General features: G+C 42.9%; 1 protein-coding gene across 1 annotated transcript; it reads right to left on the bottom strand.

Moving 5' to 3' along the window:
• Positions 1 to 17,851: 17,851 nt before the first annotated feature.
• On the bottom strand, positions 17,852 to 20,522 carry LOC143628662 (uncharacterized). The gene is made up of 4 exons (XM_077098191.1): positions 20,303 to 20,522; positions 20,117 to 20,181; positions 19,408 to 19,815; positions 17,852 to 19,309 (listed from the first exon to the last, which is right to left on the bottom strand). Exons 1-4 carry the CDS (start codon positions 20,520 to 20,522, stop codon positions 17,852 to 17,854), a joined length of 2,151 nt encoding a protein of 716 aa, XP_076954306.1.
• Positions 20,523 to 21,891: the final 1,369 nt, after the last annotated feature.

The following is a 21,891-nucleotide window of genomic DNA, read 5'->3' as shown; positions in this document are numbered from 1 at the left end:
GACGTCCTTACGCGCAGTACGCAAGCTGTTCCCGCAGGAAAAGCCTCCCAATGGTGAAGTACCCCGCCTGTTCCCGCAGCTGCGGATACAAGCCATCAGGGAAGGCTACCTGCGCAGCAAGGCTACACGCACAAGGCACTTAACTCTTAAATAATTCAGTAATGTCACCTGAAGAAGGAGTGAGCAAGCCGGGAACACTCCCGCCCAAAGCCGGGAATACTCCCGCCCAAATGAGCCAGTCCGTACGCTACTGGAGGACCTTTTGTACTGTACCTGACGAGGTATGGACAAAAGGTCTGACCAAAGCAGCGACAGCTCACTGTGACAAAGGAATAGTACACAGCCGGCCTGGTCACTATCAGCCGCTGCCTACTCACCAACCCCTGTCACTATTAGCCGCTGCCTACTCACCAACCTGTCGTAGCACGTGCATAGCCTGCAGTTGGTGGAAAAGGAATAGTACACAGCCGGCCTGGTCCCTATCAGCCGCTGCCTACCCACCAACTGCCAGCATGGCATGTGCGTAGCCCACAGTTGGCAGAACAGGAATACTATTCAGCCGGCTGTACCTTCTTGGAAACCTACATTCGGCTATAAATACTCCAACACCTTGGAATGGTATGGACACATTACATTACCTTATCACATCTTATCTTCTCTAGCAATCTCTTAATATACACTTATATTCAAGAGCAATCTAGTCTGATTCTCACGCCGGAGGGTGGTCACAAGGAGGTACCCCCCCCCCTTCTCAGTGACGAGCTCACGGTGTGTGTTTTGCAGGTCACCAGAAGAACCATCTTTGTCGGACATAACCCCTCGTGGGAAACATCTATTTAACCCCCAGATTATCCGTAATCTGCCCGGGGTCAATTAGTGTTTCTTCATTGGCGCCATCCGTGCATAAAAGCTAGAACTAATTCTCAGTTTTTTCAAAACTTGCGAAAAGATGGTTAACGTTACTCCGGTCCCCAGGCCAGGGAGTAACCAAGAAACCAACTGGGGGGAACACCGGCGAATACACACATTTTACGAACACTACCCCGGTTACCCAAGCCGGGGCAAGTGCAGTAAATTTTACGAACACTACCCCGGTTACCCGAGCCGGGGCAAGTGCAGTAAACAATCCTCCCCTGGGATTCATTGATACCCAGGTGGAAAGACAACAGACGAGCCCCCTCCGCCAAACACTTGAACAAGTTAAGGCGTGGGCGGAAAAACGTCAAAGGGAATTCCAAACTGAGTTGGATGAACGCTTACGTTCACTTCAACAGGCTGACGAATTCGGAAGCACTCGACAACAGCTCAACATGAGCAATGAGTGCGAGTACTTGGACGATGATTCGGAGGAATCCGGCACCGACGTAAACCCTCGCCATAAGGCGAAAGGGAAGCGTAAGGAAACGGACTTCCAACCAAGAAGGAATTTTGGAGAAACCTTCAAACCAAAAAACGCGGGTGGAAACCCACGTGACTTCTCTAAAACCTTCAGACCAACCGCTGCAAATGCGGGAACCTCCAAGTTTGCAAGGGACATTGCGGAAGCAATCGCCCCAAGAAGTGCCAAACAGATGTCCAACATCGGCACCTATGATGGTATATCCGACCCAGACGATCATTTGAACAGATTCATAGCGGGGGCAACCGTCAGCAACTGGACGGAAACCACGTGGTGTTATATGTTCCAAATGACGCTGGTTGGAGCAGCCAGAGCGTGGTTTGACCGTCTACCGGTCCACCACATCTATGATTGGGCAGACTTCCAACAGAAGTTCAGCCAACACTTCAGTCAACAAAGAAAGTACACTGAAGAGCAATGGACAATCCTCACCTGCATCCGAGAGGAAGATGATTCTTTACTAGACTTCATCACTCGTTTCAACTCAAAGAAGCTAAGTCTGGGAAATATTAGCCAAGATCTTGTTCGCGCTGCTTTCATCCAGGGCGCAAAAGACCCAGAGCTCATCCGCACCTTAACGGGTAAAGATGGCATGCCATCCACATGGGATGCCATCATGACAGCAGCTAAACGCTTCGCGGAAACGGAAAAGCAACTGGGTAGAGATCTTCCCCAGAGCACAAACCTCTACACCCAGAAAACAAGAGAAAACAATGTCCTTACCGCCCGACTAAACAAAAAGAGGAAGCTAGGCATTTGGCAGTCAAGGGTAAACTTTGACACCTCATCCGGCTCGCACCCTCGGTTAGGCAGAAAGGATAACATGCAGTCGTCGAACCGGAACTCCAGATGGACGCTACTCACCAAAAGCGTCACCGAGATATTCGACACCGAGAGGCTCCCATGGCCAAAGGCTCCAATAACCCGAGAGCGTCACAACGCTGATCAGAGCAAATTCTGTGACTTCCACAGGACAAGAGGCCACAACACCGAGGAATGCGTAGACTTGAAGGACATCGTCGAAGCATTTGTCAGAGATGGGACGCTGACGCACCTCGTGGCGTAATGAACGCTGAAGCAGGCTAATGCGTGTAGAACCCCAGTTGGGGAAAACACGAATAAAACTGCAGCTTCAATGTCGGAGACTACATACTGCGTAAACAACGAGATTCCGAACCAAGTGCATATCGGCTCGAAAGGCTCGATGACACTCCCAAGAACATGGAAGGGAGCTCAATTACAGTCTGCATGTAGATCAATTCCAAACTTGTAAAAGAAAAGGCCCAGATCCACTTCTAATGGTAATGATTCTCCTTATCACATTGACGCTGATGGCCTTACATTTATACTTAATGAACTTTCCACACTGATATGCCGGTTTTCACCGCATAAATAAGTGTGAAAAAATCGTTACGTGTGGAAGGCGGAAAAACCCGCGTAAGCACAAAAAACAGATGACAACCTTCACGCAGGTCAGTATAGGTAAAGTTGGGTCATCCCACTAAATGAAAGTGCCGGTCCTACCCTCACAAATCATGATAGAGGAAACCGAACTAACCTATTGACAACTGCGCGTCGAACGGTTAATTTATTCAAAACACTGATATGGGTTTTCACCGCATAAATAAGTGTGAAGAAATCGTTGCGTGTGGAAGGCGGCAAAACCCGCATAAACACAAAAAACGGCAAACCTTCACGCAGGTCAGTCATAGGTGAAGTTCGGTCATCCCACTAAATGAAAGTGCCGGTCCTACCCGCACAAATCATGATAGAGGAAACCGAACTAACCTATTGACAACCGCGCATCGAACGGTTAATTTATCCAAAACACTGATATGCCGGTATTCACCGCATAAATAAGTGTGAAAAGAAGTCGTTGCGTGTGGAAGGCGGCAAAACCCGCATAAACACAAAACGGCAAGAATTTCTAAGGAAAAGATGAGGAAAACCTTCACGCAGGTCAGTCATAGGTAAAGTTTGGTCATCCTACTAAATGTAAGTGACGGTCTTACCCGCACAATCATGATAGAGGAAACTGAACATTAACCTATTGACAACCGCGAGTCGAAAGGTTAACTTATTCAGAACACTTAGAAAATCTCTTAAGGAAAGAATGAGGAAAACCTCCACGCAGGTCAGATATAGGTAAAGTTTAGCCATCCTACTAAGTGAAAGTGACGGTCTTACCCGCACAATCACGAAAGAGGAAGCAAAACTTTAACCTATTATCTGCCACGTTGAAAGGTTAACTTATCCAAAGTACTTAAGAAATTGCTAAGTTAAACTAAAGTATGCACAAGCGAATCATATATTGTTTATGCGGCAAAACAAGTGCCAAATTAAACTATAATATGCATGAGCAAGTCGTATAACGTTTATAAAGCAAGAGTGATGGTCCTACCCGCACAAAAGATTTACATTCCATAAAAATTCAACTGTTACAAGAATGGCCGGGTATCTACCCACCTACAAGAATATAAATCTATACAAAGATATAAACTTATCCTAACAGTAGGAAGGGATCTAAAGGTTCAAGCTTCAGGACCACTCCCTCCAAACCCACTTGTACCCGCACCATCAGTTGGCTGTGGCGGTTCAAGGAAGGTCTTGAGAATGGTTAACCCATCATCAGCAGCAACAACTTCGTTCACCTTCTCCACCACTGGATGCGGGAAGGCAGCATACTGGTTCACTGCTTGGTCATAAGCAGCTTCAGTATCCACATCATATAAAGGGAAGTTGGAAGGCGGGATGCCCTTCTCAACGAACCCTAGACCAAGCAGGAAGCCAGCCTTTTCCCCATCCTCATGAGAAGCGTTGAGGGCTGCGCTCATGGCATCGTCATATGAAGTGTCCGTGAAGACCCGATGCACAACCTACAAAACAAAAATACAAGTATCAAAACCTTAAGTACAAAGGAAAGCGTAAAGATATTATGAAGCAATGCATACCTGCGACAACGCTTCTCGTAGAAGCCATTCCTTGGTAACCAGAGCCTCCTGGAGGGCAGCTTGAGCTTCATTACGGGCGCGTTCGGCTTCGTTCTTTGTAAGGTTGGCAAGCAACACATCTTTGGCTGCAGCCTCTTCGACGCCCTTTAGCTTACGCTCAGTGTGGTCAAGCACCCCCACTCTGGTCCAAGATCTCTTGGAGCTTCTTGGCATCTTCCATGGCCAAGGCATCATGAGCCTGCTGGAGCCTCTCTAATTTGGCTTTGAGCTCCTCATTCTCAGTGCGTAGAGGCTCAACAACAGCTTCAACCTTGGTGGCCCTCTCAGTTGCGTTCCGTGCAGTTTCCTTAGCCAACCGAAGCTGTTCATTAACAGCTTGGGTAGCCTTGGAACGGGCCTCGAGACGGGCCTGAACTTCAACCTCGAGGGCCTTGAAGGCCTTCTCCTTCTTCGCAGCAACGGCGGAGAGTCTCCTGTTCTCCTCCCGGATAGCCCGCGCCTGAGCTACTTCTTGGATACGAGCCGCCTTTAACTTGTCGTTTTCACAACAAAGCATCTCGACGCGCGGCTGCATCCGGGCAAGGAGAATTCGAAGCTCGTTTGTCAGCCTACCCTCTTGGTAGCTCGACATAGCTTCTCCCAGTGCACCACTAGGGGCGGCGTGGCGCGCCCACTCGACGCAATCCACAGCCGTCCGAAGGGTGGTTCCCCGGCGGATGTTCCACCGCGGAACAAACACCTCACTCGAATCCGACACTGCAAAAACAAAAAGCAGTTAGGAAAAGATGATAAAAAACAAAAATATATATAAAAAGGCCAAAATAACCCTACGCACCTGTAGGGTCGACAACAGGCCGGTAGCCGCCAAACCTATCACCTGAGCCTAACGGATATCCATCCAAGAGGTCAGGCAGATGGGAAGGAGGCAGAGATTGGCTAGAAGCCCCAAACATACCTGCTGAACCGGCCGGGGGCGAAGTAGTCGCCGGTGCCGGAGGCACGGTTGAAGCCGCCGCGGTAGAGACCACCGGTGGTGAACTCACTGGAGGTGAACTCACAACCGTGGCCGCCGATGCGGATGAACCCGCAGAAAAACTCACGGCCGGCTCAGTGAAGGACGCAGTCAATATGGCACTGACAGCCGGCGGAGACGTCACAATTGGAACAGTTGCCTCAATCGGATGAGCAACTGAACCAATGCTGCAAACAGGCGCAGCAGCCTGGGTCATCGCCTCGGGTAGGTTGACCAAACCTACCGTCATGGGTCCAGAGCTGCTCCTCCCCGCATCACCTTGGAATGCGGTAGCATCCACGCCTGCATGAAGACAAGATATTAAAAACAATGGCGGAAAGAAATTGCGGGTAAGATTAATTTATACTAACGAGTTCTCTTCAACTTGAAGGTTCTGACCGGCGGGGACGAACCCGACGGAGCCGGCCTCTTCACGCCGGTCACCGTCGTAGAACTTGGTCGCGCGGCAGTGGCAGCTGTCTCAACCTCCGAGACTGTTGTCTCACCACCACCAGGGTTCCCCGCCACCTCCTCGCTTTCGGTCTCTGAGTCAGACCGATTCACCGGATCGGCAGTAGAGGCAACCTTCGCCTTGCCCTTCGCGCCAGCCGCCTTCTTCTTCCTCACCAAGAAAGGACCATCTGCGGATTCCTCATCAGAAGATGACAAAATTAGAGGAATTCCAGCAGAGATTTGAGCATTCACAGGGCGAGGGTTAAATAACTCCTTACCTGGCCGCGTGGCGCTCATGATCGGGTGGCCCGGCGGGTAGACCTCCAAAAACCGATCCGCCGTTTGCTCCAAGATGGGCAACTCGTTCTCATCAAGAGCACGGGTACCCATCCGAGCGGGACCACCAGCTTCCCGCGGATGCAGGAGCGACTGTAGGTCGTTTCCCTCTGAATACAAAAGAAAAACAGTTAGAAGAAAACTTTAAGTCAGCAAAGAAGACGGAGCATACCGTAAGGGATAGAGTTCAAACCGTATTCGAGGACGATGGGGATCTGTGGCGTCTCCGCCCCAGCATCTTTCCACACCCAGCTCATCCCGAGCATCACCATCCCGGACTCCGCAAAGCGGTAAACCGGAGATTGGATCCGGGAAATCTTGGCAAACCATTCCGCCTCCTGGTAGTTGGAGGCGTGAAGGCTGGGGAGTGCTCTCCCGTTCTTGAATGTCATCGCAATAGGGACGACACGGGCAGAGATGTAGAAGAACTCCCGCTTCCAAGACCGAAGACTGCGCTCGGTAGCGCAGATCTTCAAACCCTTGATCCGAGTGACCAAGGTATACCACCCCTGGATGCACCTCCAGGAATAGAAGGTCATCAGGCGGTCGACATGGGGCTCCATGCCCAGAATGAGGCACACCCATTCAAAATGGCGGATCTTTGCGATCGCCATTGGGTGTACCTCCGTCAGGTGCACACCGTGTCTCTCCAGAACACGGTATACAAACTTCGTCAATGGGAACCTGAGATTCCCATAGATGAAGAATGCAGCATACACCCATATTTTGCCCTTGGGGGCATCGTACACCGTCTGGTGTGGCTCAGGAAACTCAGGCTCGAAAGGCTCGAGCATGAACTTCCTGACGATGTACTGATACTGGTCGACGGGAAGAGCACACTGGCACTCGCCAGCAGTACTCTTATCGTCCCTATCAGAAGTGGACGTCGGGTTCTCAGAATACACGTCCGACTCTTCAGCAGTAACTTCAAGATCATGAGAAGACATGTTTTGAATGTAAACAAGAACGATTTCAGGAGAATGCTCGACAGAAAAGTTAGACATTCGCCGGAAATCGTTTAGAAGAAGAAGAGAGGTGAAACTGTGAGTTGAGATGCAACATCTCCTCCCTTTATATACTCATCGCAATGAATGCGATGAATTTAATGCGGAAGAGAGAGGAAAACGCTGGTGCAATGAAACTATAACATGTGGAAAAAGCAAGCTGGCAACAGCTGTTGACAGGACGCGTGCCGTAAACTTCGCGGCCACGCGCCCGAAAACTCGCGCCCACGCGCCTGAAAAAACGTCTGGAATGACCATATACTGTCACGTCGCCATAACTTCCTGCACGTCCTGACACTGTCAGAAGAAACCGTCGGACGACGTTTCAACAGTTTGGACTGTTCTTATCCTTTCACCAACTCTTCGAATTTCAAAAAGATTCAAAAAGATTCAAAAGTAAGCGGGACTATACCCCTTACCTTGGCAACCAAGTAACTATAAGACAGGTGCGAGTACAGTGTTAAGGCAAAACCCTTCACATACTTAGCACCTGCAGGGAATTGAAGCCAAGAATACCTCGGCAACCAAGTAACTATAAGACGGGTGCGGGTACAGTGTCAAGGCAAAACCCTTCACATACTTAGCACCCGCAGGGAATTGAAGCCAGGAATACCTTGGAAGTAAAGTAACTATAAGACGAGTGCGGGTACAGTGTCAAGGCGAAACCCTTCACATACCTAGCACTCCGCAGGGAATTGAAACCAAGAAGGATCTTCTGGGCCATGCTTGCGGAAACGGGAATAACATCCCCGCATAGCGGGAACGTCGAGAACTAGATTGTTTGAAGCTCCAAGATGGAATTGGTTGTTTTAACCTAATTGATCACTATGTTCAGAACTACCAAAACCTCATGGAGAATCTACACAAGTGGAACTCAACGCTCCTGACTTGCGAGGAGGTTACAGACCTACCCGCATCATACCCAAAGATCAAGCAGAAAAGTCGGGAATTTCTGCACGTGACATTAGGACTTCCGCGGGAAGAATCCCCATGGAAAACCTTAAAACTAAACCCTTTTCAAAACCCTTTGCTTAAGTCCAAAAGTTCACCTCACTTATTAACAATTCATGAGAAGAACATTGGACTGGGGGGACTTGAAGAGGTAGGTCCCAGCAGAGCCCAGTTGGACCCGCAAGACTCACCTCAAAGAGGGACGTCTGTGCAGTTGAACCCGCAAGACTCACCTTCAACAGGGACGTCTGCGCAAAGGCTAAACTCACAAGACTCACCTTGAAGAGGGACGTCTGCGCAGAAACCAACTGGATCCGCAGGACCCACCATGCTCAGAGACGTGACGTCCTTACGCGCAGTACGCAAGCTGTTCCCGCAGGAAAAGCCTCCCAATGGTGAAGTACCCCGCCTGTTCCCGCAGCTGCGGATACAAGCCATCAGGGAAGGCTACCTGCGCAGCAAGGCTACACGCACAAGGCACTTAACTCTTAAATAATTCAGTAATGTCACCTGAAGAAGGAGTGAGCAAGCCGGGAACACTCCCGCCCAAAGCCGGGAATACTCCCGCCCAAATGAGCCAGTCCGTACGCTACTGGAGGACCTTTTGTACTGTACCTGACGAGGTATGGACAAAAGGTCTGACCAAAGCAGCGACAGCTCACTGTGACAAAGGAATAGTACACAGCCGGCCTGGTCACTATCAGCCGCTGCCTACTCACCAACCCCTGTCACTATTAGCCGCTGCCTACTCACCAACCTGTCGTAGCACGTGCATAGCCTGCAGTTGGTGGAAAAGGAATAGTACACAGCCGGCCTGGTCCCTATCAGCCGCCGCCTACCCACCAACTGCCAGCATGGCATGTGCGTAGCCCACAGTTGGCAGAACAGGAATACTATTCAGCCGGCTGTACCTTCTTGGAAACCTACCTTCGGCTATAAATACTCCAACACCTTGGAATGGTATGGACACATTACATTACCTTATCACATCTTATCTTCTCTAGCAATCTCTTAATATACACGTATATTCAAGAGCAATCTAGTCTGATTCTCAAGCCGGAGGGTGGTCACAAGGAGGTACCCCCCCCCCCTTCTCAGTGACGAGCTCACGGTGTCTGTTTTGCAGGTCACCAGAAGAACCATCTTTGCCGGACATAACCCCTCGTGGGAAACTTCTATTTAACCCTAGATTATCTGTAATCTGCCCGGGGTCAATTAGTGTTTCTTCACCTGATCATACAAATACAAACCCATCCAACCCGACAAATGTAGCAGCTATATATATAACCTCATATGTATGGTTCATGGTTCTTGGTTCTTAGATGTACGTAGACGTTTAGCTATTGCTAGGACCGGATGCACTATTATTGTAAGGCTTAAGACGTGGACAAATATATAGTACTTTAGGGCATTGTGGACACCTTCAAAATGATGCCACCTCAGCACTCAGGACTCGTCCTTTACGTCTTTTTCATGTCCTTGCAAAGCTACGAACGTACAACGGAAAGTTATCCCCCCACTTGCCATCAGCCACCCTCTAGTGTGCACGTACAATGTTTCTACTTATTTTCCTGATATAATTATTTTAATGAGAAGCATATTTCAGTATTTTTCATCTCTATAATTACAGTAAAAATAACTCATCTTTCAGTTAAATAATACTTACCTTTATTATTTTCTTTGTTCTTTCATCTACTCACAACCACTTTTAGCTAATATTAAAAAAATATGAAATATTAACAATATTTCTTCAAATTTACTTATATGCAGACTCATATATATGAACAAATATTATAGGGATTAATGCAGTTACATTTTATATTTTTCCACTCATAATCACTTACAATCGCATTCTAAAAAAATGGAATACATGCTCACATATCATAGAGGAGTTGTTGGTCGGGTAGTCTTCATATATAGATTTTGTTCCTGGAAAGTGTTCAAGGATTGTGTTAGTACAGTTGTTGTATTTTGTATTATCTGGAAAGTTTAAATGGTTGTACGTATTTATAGTCTAATAATTAGAGGTGTGTATGTAACTTACCTGCAGTTTTCCAAAAAAGGCAAGTTTATTGTATTCCTACTAGTTCTTGGCCTCCTTCATTGGAGGTGTGTCAGTACCTGTTGTCACACCCCAACCAATGAAGGTGGAAACGTCTAGGCGCGACATGATTGCTCATTGCACAATGACACTATAAAGTTACAATATTTAAACAACTCATTTAAATCTATATCATCATAAATAACACAACAATTGTTCATACAAAATGCCAACTAGATAAACAAATAACTTGTTCTTTTATTTTCTAATATCCTAAAGCCAAGATAATAAGTTTCTTCAAGTAATCCAATCAAGCTAACATCAAACCTGTAACATTGCATAAAATAGAGTTTGTCAACACGAAGGTTGGTGGTTTAGTTCGGTTTTTGGTTCGGTCCTTGACTCGGAATAAGACCGAGGATGGTTACCACATACCCAATTACCATGGAAGTTGTAAAATAACTTATAAATAATAATACTCAAGTTTTACATTCAAAAAGTTAACAATAAAGTTTTTAAACAAAAGTTCGGTTTTTGGTTCGGTCCTTGACTCGGAATAAAACCGAGGATGGTTACCACATACCCAATTACCATGGAAGTTGTAAAATAACTTATAAATAATAATACTCAAGTTTTACATTCAAAAAGTTAACAATAATGCTTTTAAACAAAAGTTCGGTTTTTGGTTCGGTTCTCAACTCGGGATGAAACCGAGGCTAGTCACCACATACCCAATACCATAGAACTTGACAAATATGAACAATAAACTAAAATATGTAGAAGTTAAGCAAGTATAACAAGTTATATGGTTAGATTTGTTAAATATATAAACAAGGACTAAGTCCTCCATGTAACCTTGCCTTACTAGCCCGACATTTCAACCGGCCGAGACCGGAGAAATGAAAGACCGAAGGTAAACAAGGAGTGTATATTATATATATGTTGTAACGTCAAGCTTTAAGTATTGAGAAGTTAGTTAAAATGAAAGATTAGCTTATGAAGAATAACCTTAGAATTCAAGAATTTGAGAGAGAAATAAAGAAATGAGGAAGCACAAATGAAGAAGATGGGTGTGTATATATAGGGTAAGTTGAATGGGTCTTTCATAAAGGGTGTTTCATGAAAATGGGTTGGTTATAGACCCAAGAAAGCACAAACTACAAATGGGTCATTCAAGTCTCCATTTTGGTAGTTTTAGTCCCTGGAGTTCGTTTTGATCGTTTTCGGGGAATTTTAAGAACTGAAAGGGTGTTTTTTTATCCAACAACTATAAAACAAATATTTAACATACAAGTCATCATTTTGATAATATCGAAAGGTTCGGGGTACAAAACGGGTCGGGTATACATTAAGAATACAAGTATAAAATAACCCGAAATTAACAAATGTCACACCTGTGTTAATTGGAATAAGTTTTAAGTTAGTATAATTTAACGACTGGGTTGGACACAATATATGCAATAGTTTAGTATGAGTAACCGATATACCTGTGGTGTCTGGGTATTCTCTTTTTTTCGACTGTTTGTCCGGTGTTTGAGGCAGGAGTTCTGTGGCTGGGATTTCAATGGTTGTTGTGGCAGTTGTGGGGTCAGAAACACGGCTGATGACGCATGTGTGTAGCTGCCTATTTTCCTCATGGTGTTGTTGTATTCGGAACTTCTTTTGTACGCCTATCAGTTTTCGAAATGTTGCTGGACATACTTTAGTTGTGGGGTATCCTTCATTCTTCATCATCTCTTCACAGCTCTCGCCTAGCAAGGCAGCCATGGGTTCATCGAAGAAGGTGGCGGTTGTTTGCCCGTTGCATCTTTAAGTATGACTAAAGCACAGTACCTGTTTGACATCAGATGATGTTATCGGTGCAGGTGTATGGAATGTTTAACATATATAAGTGTTTGTTTTTGCATCATTACCTCAAAATGTATCTGTTAACTACTTCGTGAGTTGCACATCTGTACAAGTCTTTCGATGCTGTTATCTCTTTTCCTTTGGTTGATGTTGTAGCTTCTATCTTGAAGGCTTTGTTTTTGCATAAGTTGCAAGATTTGTAGTACCATGCCTTGTTCTCGCCAGCAATGATGTCTTTTATAGTGGCAACACATTCGACTTGTTGTCGCTGTACCAGTATTCAAGTAATGGTTAGTAGTGTTTTCTATTGTTTTTTATGGCTGGTTGATTTTAGTAAAGATGGATTGCTGTTGTTTGATTGTTGAAGAGGTCCATTGCTTCAGCAACAGTCATTGTGGGGTATGTAGTCACTGATGTTATTGCTGGTGCGAGGTAGTTTAGCTGTCTGTATCTGTAATTTATGTTTTTGTATAGTTGAGTTTTTTAGTATGTGTAAGATACATTTATTTGTATTATAACAACGGTGATTTAAGTGTTGTTACCTCTTCTTCAAGTCTGGGAGTTCTGGAATTGGAGGATTCACAAATACTGCAGTGGCAGGCGTTGAACTGAGCTGCATGTCGCCATCTACTGGTAAAGTGTCAGCTATTTATTTTAATCGTATACAATTGAATGGAAGCTGAGGTTTAATGTAGGAACACTTACAGATTAAGTTTCCAACTTTTGTTGATGTTATAGCAACAACAACCGGGGCATTGGTGTTTTCGACTACCGACTGATCAAACGTCTTTCGTATTTCAGGCCAGAGCGTGACTCTTACTGATTTGTTGCTGTTTGAATATGACAATAAGATGCAGGTGAAGTTTTAAGTAATGCTAAGAACCCAAGTTATATACGGTGGGTATATTGTAGGTTAGTACATATCGTTTTTTAGAGTTAGAAAGTCTCTCCTGTTGTCTTCGTCAGCATCGTCAGACGGCTTTATAGCCACAAGACATCCAATATAATCTATAATAAGCCATTGAAATAAATTTTTAATAAGTTAGGATTATATTGGTTATGAAGCGATAACTACATATTAGAAAGTTAGAAAACCAAAATTGCCCCTATTCATTTTTGTTTTCTACAACCTAAAGAATCACATATTGCCTTTAAGTGTAGCAATCTGTTAAGGTGAAAGATGCACAAAACCTGTTAGCAGATCTTTTGTGTCGGTGCGGGTATGCAGAAGATCATACGGCAAGAAATTGAAGTGATATGCAGGAATGTTGTCTTTGTCTATGGGCACCTCCTGGGTGTATTTAGCTAACATTATGGATGCTTCATGCTCTACTGTACGCATCATGTATCGTTTGTTAGTGCATATGTACTTTCTGATAGAGTAACATCCCGAAATTTCAAGATAATATTAATTATATTACTTAATAATAGAGGGAAAGTTTACTCGGGTTATCAGGAAATAAATAAAAGAATAGAGGTTGGTATGGGTCGGGCTAGTGTCGGGTAATGGACGTGGGTTATGGACTTGGATTAATAGAGATGGGTTAAATGAGAATGGGCCTTAGGTCCATGGGATTTCAGGGGTATAAATATCCCCTAAACCCAAAATATCTTTCATTTTCACCAAACTCCCTAACACTCCAAAAACACACACACACACCGCACACATACCGCAGGCCGACCGGGCCAAGGGAAGAATCGGGCAGGACCGAGAGAGAGCGATTAGTTGTGTTAACAAGTTAAACGAGATCCAAACATGCTCAAAAAGGTATGATTCTTGATCTTTGAGGTTTAAAGATCCAAGCTTTTTAGTGTATAAGCGACCAAAAATGGTCGGGAAGCGTAGTGGGTGATATTGAACCATAGCAAGGGTGTTAAAATCGCTCAAAATGCTGAAAGAAACCGAACAGCGGCCGTCTGGGCAACTTCGCCTTCATCTGGGCAACTTCGCCTTCATCTGGGCAACTTCGCCTTCAACGCGATGAACTTCGCCTGCAAGCTAAGTTCGCCTGATGGCAACTTCGCTGTAAAGTTAAGTTCACCTAAGGTTCAACTTCGCCTGAAGCCAAGTTCGCCTGTTGGCAACTTCGCTGTAAAGCTAAGTTCGCCTAAGGTTAACTTCGCCTAGAGCTAAGTTCGCCCGAGGGTTAACTTCGCCTAAAGCCAAGTTTGATTAGAAAATAAATTATAAAGCCATAAGTTAAAGTAAGCTAATACTAGGCCACCAGATTAGAGCAGACGAGTATTGATACGTGTAACTTGTACAGTCAGCCGAGCTCAGTTAGAGAAGGGATTTACAGCTATCAGAAAAAGAAGCAAAATTCAGGTGAGTTTCTAGCCCCATTTATGTGTTACGTTTTCGGGGCTGTGTGCATACTCAATATGTTTGTTAATACACTTATCCTAAGAGATAAGTGTATGCCTTATATGGATAATGTGAAATATATGAATGATTGCTTGATGGTACGTGAACGATCTTCGGATATTGCACGTACTGTCAGGTTGCAGCGCTAAGAATAAGGTAAGTATGTTATGTATGTTTATGTGTATGAACATGATAGAGATAATAGAAGAAAGAAATGATAACGTATGGTTGTATGGTTACGAAGAGGGTACCGAGCCCTAGTAATACTCGAGGAATGTAGGGCGTAATGCTCGAGGAATGTAGGGCGTAATGCTCTTTATAACGTAAGATATGAAAGTAAGATAATACAAAAAAAAAGTAAGAAAGTATGAACGAAATGATATAATTTTATGTGTATGCCGTGTATGGTATATGTGATCGATACGATTGATTGCTTGACGGTACGTGAACGATCTTCGGATATTGCACGTATCGTCAAGGGAAGTGACTAGCTCCTTACATGGATATTAAATAATAAAGTATAGTGTTCCTTTTATGGAAGGTATAGTGTTCCTTTTATGGAAGGTATAGTGTTCCTTTTATGGAAAGTATAGTGTTCCTTTTATGGAAGGTATAGTGTTCCTTTTATGGATAGTAAAGTGTTCCTTCTATGGATAGTATAGTGTTCCTCCTATGGAAATTATATATGGTAGGGTAATGGTAATGGTTCTTTTAATAAATATTACGTGACGATCCTCCTATGGATATTTATACAAGGTTAAGGTAGTAATATGTGTCTTCGGATACGGGAAGTAATATATGGGAATAAATTGTATGATACCTGATTAACTAGAACTCACTCAGCGTAGCTGACTTTTAGTATGCACGCAGGTGAGCCGATTACAGAGCTAGCAAGAGGATGACGCATGGCATGGATTGAACGGCTGGCATCTGAAGAAAGAAGTAAAGATGTTTTGAATATAAAGTTTTGTGTTATGGTATCAAAGAAAAGATTTAATGTTTTGTAACAAATGATTGATGTTTTATATTCCGCGAAAAGTTTTAATAAACTCTGATTTGAAGGACTGTGTTTATGAGTAAATCCGACGCTAAAGTAGGGCTACCGGGTTCGGGGCCTTACAGTTAATCTCTAGAAGATCGATCATGTGTTGTGCGTTTCGCTCTGTATCAACAGCCTCTATTACATCTCCCTGCAAGTGTGTTCATAACATTGGTTGTAAAGATTAGTTAACTGCGTAAAGGACATTATATGTAAACCCGTTTTACAAAGAAATTTCTTTTTGTCAGGCGAGTTTAAAGTTTTTCCTTGTTGAAGATGTTGTAAATGTATTAGGTTGTCAGTCTATATTTTTATAGATCGTTTATAAGTGTCAAATCAGAATCGTCAATATAAGCGATTCGAAGTTAGTTTTTTTCTTTTTTTCGATTTTTTTATCAAATTATACCAAAAATTCAACCCCAAACCTATTGAATATATATTTTTTTAACTAACTGAGACAAAATTAGAACCCAAAATTATTACTTTTTAGTTTTTAACCAAAGTATATCAAAATTTCAAGTTGAAACATATAATTTTGTTTAGTACTTTTGAACCAAATGAGACCAAAACTTCAATCCCGAACTTTTTTTATTAGAAACTTTTTACAGTCTCAGAATAGTTAACGAAGTCTAAACAATTGGGCTATTATACATATATAAAGCAAAAAATGATGGAAAGGGGTTCAGATATTGAAAGTGTAATATATTCATATTTTTTTATGTAGATATGTTTACTTACATTGATATCAACCAGCAGGTAGCATCTCTCAGCTCGTTTGAAGGGCTGCCATTTCCTAACAACTCTAACTTCCAGTGGTTCTCCATAAGTCCCATCTTTTATCGCTGCGATATGTTGTATAGTCATCCTTACCTGGTTGAACAACGTTATTTTGAGTTAACTAAAATAAGAATATTTTTCATACAGCAAAAAAAAATAACTAACAATAGGCGTTTATTTATTGACTACCTAATCATTAATGCAGATAATATAATGTGTTTATACTTTGTGACACTAAGCTAGTTTCCGTCTATTTCGCGAAGGAAATCAGAGTAGACGATATTTTTTGTTTGGTGGTGATCACTGTGAGCGCCAGATTCAGATTCGATAAGTATTTTAAGAGATTCTGGCGATGTTGCTCTTGAGAACGCCACGTACAACTGACCATGACTAAATACAGGATATGGAAGATAAACACCTATTTTGTTAAGTGATTGGCCTTGACTCTTATTTATAGTCATCGCATAGCACTCCTTAACTGGGAACTGTTTTCTTTTAAAAATGAATGGCTGATCCTTATTGTTGTGACACAGACAAATTCTGGTTATATGAACTTTGTTACCTACTGCTGTTCCCGTAATCACTCTAGCTACTATTACTCTTGGCAACAGTTGTGTTACTAAGAGTCTTGTTCCATTACATAACCCTGCTGTTTGATTTATATTTCTTAATAGAATGATCGTCACATTAACTTTAAGCTGTAACTTATGTGCAGGGTAGCCAGGAATCTTGATGGTGTTAAGATATTCAATCGGATAGAGTGTCTCAATATCCGTGTTGTCTTCTGCATGTGGTACTGCAACATCATTGCTGACATAAGTAGTTGCTACACCCGGTAGCATGTCGAGAATTATCTGGTTAACGTGATCTGCAGTCTCATTTTTTGGACGCACTATCGCCTTCTGTGCAAGGTCTGACGGTGTTGGATTGATTAGAGTAGTCTGATCATATATGAAACTGACAAGTTTATGAAGAGACTCGCTATTGTTTGGGATGATGTATTTGCTTGGAATTTCGATAGCTCGGGAACTGTCATTTTGTTGGTCATCAGGGACTCCAGACAAGCGTTGCCTATGCATACAAGCCAATATGAGAAGTTTTGAATTTCTAACGCAACCTCTGCGTCATATTAGGCCGATGGACACGCATATTTTGAGCAAGCTTGAAAATTCTAAACTTTGACCACAGGTATGACCGAGGTAATGAGTCTGAGATGATTTGTGATTTTGTAGCTTTTCGTTTAATGGGCAAAGTTTGTCTAAAATCGCCACCTAACAAAACTGACTTTCCGCCAAATGACTGTTGACTGTTGTTAAGAATATCTTTTAGCGTCCTGTCAAGAGCCTCAAAACATTTACGGTTACTCATTAGCGCTTCGTCCTATATAATCAACTCTGTTTCAACCAAAAGCCTGAGATAAGTAAGAGCTTTTACTGATATTACAGTTTGAGTGATCAGTCAGGTCGATGGGGATTTTGAATCGTGAGTGTGCAATCCTGCCACCAGGGAGAAGCAATGATGCAATGCCGGAGGCCGCTACAGCTAAGACTATTTTTCCTAGGGACCGTAAATAACTGGTGATTGTTGTCCATAAGAATGTCTTACCCGTACCCCCATGACCATAAACAAAAGCTAAAACTTGAGTGTTAGATTCTAAAGCTGAGACCACGTGGTCCTATACAACATGCTGTTGAGGGTGTAATTGCTGTAAATACTCTTGATGTTGCTTGAGTAGATGTTCACGGTCATAGTTTTTCTCTTCCATCAGCAGCCTGTTTCTCAGGCTACGAATCAATTCTGTATTAGGCATTGGAAGACCGAACTTTTTCAGAGATGAATCTGTTGAATGCGAGTTCAATAGGAATTCAAGCTCGTAAAGCACATATTGAGATAACGTCTCATCCGACACATTGTCTCCTATATCCCCACCAAAAATTTCCGTGTTCCTAGTGATGTCATCAGACATGGATCTCCATTGATTCTCCCACAACCTCAGTGGGTTCGCGACCTCACAATGTAATAATATATGTGCAAACAAAGCTCGTAGCTCCTTAGGCGTTGCCCAAGCTTTAGTTTCATCCAATGCAAGCAACCACTCATTGTCATCCACCAACAACCCTAGTTTTCCACATGCCGAGCGGTAGGTATCATTGATAACGCCATCAACTGTACGAACATCAGCAAACGATTTACACCCAGTCTGATGATTGAGTAACATACGAAGGAAGAAACTTTCACCAGATGAAGGATGAATGTACGCAAGTCTACCAATTGTGTTTGTTGATGTATTAAGACTTCTTATCCAACATTTACCACTCCCTTCCCATCTGTATTCTGACAGGAAGTCGATGTATCTAAGATGATGACCACTGGGGTCATGTGCGTTGGTTGCAAACCACTCGGTAAGTGTAGTGAGACCAACACATGGATTATTAACTACATGTAACAACTTTTGTTGGTCACTAAGGCCTACGTTTTGCATGTTTTCAACATGTACAGCCAAAACTTGAACGGCCGGGTACCGGTGGTGTATTGGGAAATTGAAGATTCGCCAAGCTGCTTCATGAGGACATATGAACCGACCGTCAACAAAATTGTCAATCTCATTACAAGTCACTGAAAGAGAGTTCTGATCCGTTTCAACTTTATGTATGCTTTGAGTTATTTTAAAACGAATACGATCTGAACCTTTGGACACATACTTGAATAAATACTTAATCATCATATTCCACCCACAATATTCAACATTTATATGGGCATTAAAAAGCAGTGACAAAGTTCTGTTATAATGAACTACATAAGCATTGTCAACCTCTATGTCATTCTTTTTAACAGAAAACCCGTATGCTGATCTCTTGTATTTAATGTAACCATTTTTGTCAAATGTTGTAGATGCCTGATAATGTTTCGGAAATCCTTTTGAACACACGCCACCATCCATACATGGCGCATTAGGCCTCGCAAGCCCACAAGGTCCATGAATCATACACTCACTAACAATTTTGTATAACTCCATGTCTGTGTCAGGGTTAGGAATCTCGGTGGATATGTGCCGATCGACATCGTCAGCTGTGATTATTTTATCAGTAGGAGACACCCAAAACAGCATGTGACAATGAGGAAGCCCTCTTTTCTGGAATTCAATGGTTTACAGATCTAAACATGAGTTAAAAAAATTATGTTAGATATTATAGTAATACCTATATATCATATGCTAATATGGTAGGGTACATAACAGAAACACATCTCACCAGCAACGATGTTCCCGAATAGCCTCTCATGCTTAACGAAAGCACGGAATGCCTCTACCTTCAAGTTGAATACCCTGCAAACAATATCAGGCCTGTCTTGAGCCTTAAGGGATGGAAACTGAGTCATATAACGAACAATTTCTTGCCACTTTACGTTACAAGTGAATGTTATGAAGAACTGTGGGTTTCCATAAACACGACAGATTGCCAAAGCATCATGATAATGCTTATACATATATCTTGGACCTCCTGTAAATGACGATGGCAGAATGACACGCTTACCAACACTACGACCTTTAGTGTCTCCTTTAGCTATGGCATCATGTACCCCTTGAAGGAATTCTATTCTAAAGAGATTTTGATTTAACCGTACATAGTCGAGACGATTCTGCTCAATGCAGATATAAGCGTCAACCAAATACTGTTGGAAAAGACGACCACTTCTTAGGATCAAAGAGTAATGATAGTGTCTGTCATGCATTACGAAGCTGTAGTACATGTTGAGGGTCAGGCGAATATTTTTACGACCACTATGAACAGTAAGACACATATCAGGAGACCACGGTCTCCAAAAATATGTAATAATGGATACTGGAGAGCCATGTATAAACTGTTAAGCTTATTTATGCGCTGAGGACGACCATCTTTATTACGAATGACGATATCGAAATCTTCCGCCCCCGACACACCTTCATGGACAATTGCACCCATAGTGTTTGGAGCAGGCCTATCGTATGAGACTTGTCTCCCAGACCTATACAGACAAACATCAAAGGAAACAATGTTGTCCGAAGAGCAAACATCGCGGGCTGTCCGAAAAATCTTTACCAACTCATTGTTAATATCTAACACATCTTTAATTATGCGCACAATACCTTCAGATAGCTTAGCCTCCTGAGCCTCACCCAAGTGTTGCATCCTATTGCGTATCTCGTTATTGGTGTCGTAAATGTACATCTGCAAAAACCTTGGAGGTTGACCATCACTTGGGCATAAACTCCCCAGCCAATGAGAGATCTGACCCTCAACTTTGAAAACATAAGGGGCCGATCCGCTGTTTATCGAACGGTCAACCTTCGCACCAAACGAAGTCATGGCGAACATCGAGTTGTAAGCACGTATGCCTTCAAGATAATCCTGACGCTCCAGAAGATGCTTAATTTGAGCAGGAGGATCACGAGGAAGACACAGCGCACAGTACCAACCTTGAAACACTGAGTATATCGAGGTATCCTAGTTGTTGGAAAAGAAGCTAATCGTTCCGCGTTCCAAAAAAGAGCACCACAAAACTCGCACAACAAACTGCAGTCACCAAGATCATGTACAGACGCAATAACTGAAGATGTCCCGACCAAAGATACGGAAAGGCTACTACGATTCAGCAGCCTGTTTCGCGAACGCGTAAACATAGGCTCAGAAAACTTATACGCAGACAAACCTAAGACAACATTCCTACGACTGGCAGATGTCTGATTATCGGCATCATAAGACAATACATTAGTGGACTCTACACAAGACCTTAAGAACGGGGAACCTGACCTTTTTCGTGAAGGCTGGCATTCGCTATCACCTCTCGATCGCGTAGACATTGTTTACTTAATTAACCCGTAACAACTTTAAAACATCAACAAACTTACAAAATACACATACACAATGCTTAAATACACTTAACATCCAACAAGACAGTTGTAAACAAAAATAACTTTGCACAAAACATTACTACATACATGTAAGAACGGCTTACAACCATAACTGGCATTCGATCTTAATGAATACAGACAGAAAAACAAAAACCAGACTACATATAGCACAAACATTAACTTTAAGAAAACATACCTCTGAGTAAAGGCTACAACTTCTCCAAGAAAGCGACAAACTGAAAGTTAACAAAATAAGCATGTTTTAACAACAACTTTTAATTAACATTAAGTTATAGAAGAATAAAAAAGCATTCACATGATAAGGTAATTCAAGAGAAAAAAACATGATCCACCCAGCTGTATGTCAGGTTATTTTAAATTAGTCAACGGGTGAATTTGGTTCTAGTCAACTTAATGAGCGGGTGAGAACGACCATCAACAAAATAACGAAAACCGATAACCACACCATCATTTGTGTGATGAATCCGACTGGAACAACACCAGCTGACCTCTCAATTTACTGATTGTAAAGCATACATTAATAATTGACAATCTATCTATTAAAAAAAACAAAAAGTGTTTTTGACTCCAGCACGTTGAGCTAGGCAGGCGCGTTCCAACCCGTCACCAACCGAAGGTTGGATCATGTTACAGGTCAATTGTGGTTTACTGAAATTAACAAACGGTTCAGCACGATTGCTAACAAAAGATGGATGTGTGTAAAAAAATAAGAAATTAAAAAAAAACCAGCTCAAAATACAACTTTCTTGACAACAGAACCTTCAATACACACAGCCACATGAAATAACCAAAAGAGAAGTTTG

This window comes from Bidens hawaiensis, unplaced genomic scaffold (assembly GCF_021521415.1).
Source record: "Bidens hawaiensis isolate Kalapana, Puna unplaced genomic scaffold, B.hawaiensis_p1.1 tig00005061_1, whole genome shotgun sequence".
NCBI lineage: Eukaryota > Viridiplantae > Streptophyta > Magnoliopsida > Asterales > Asteraceae > Bidens > Bidens hawaiensis.
The sequence above is the reverse complement of the archived record's forward strand: the minus strand, read 5'-3'. Positions and strand labels throughout refer to the sequence as shown.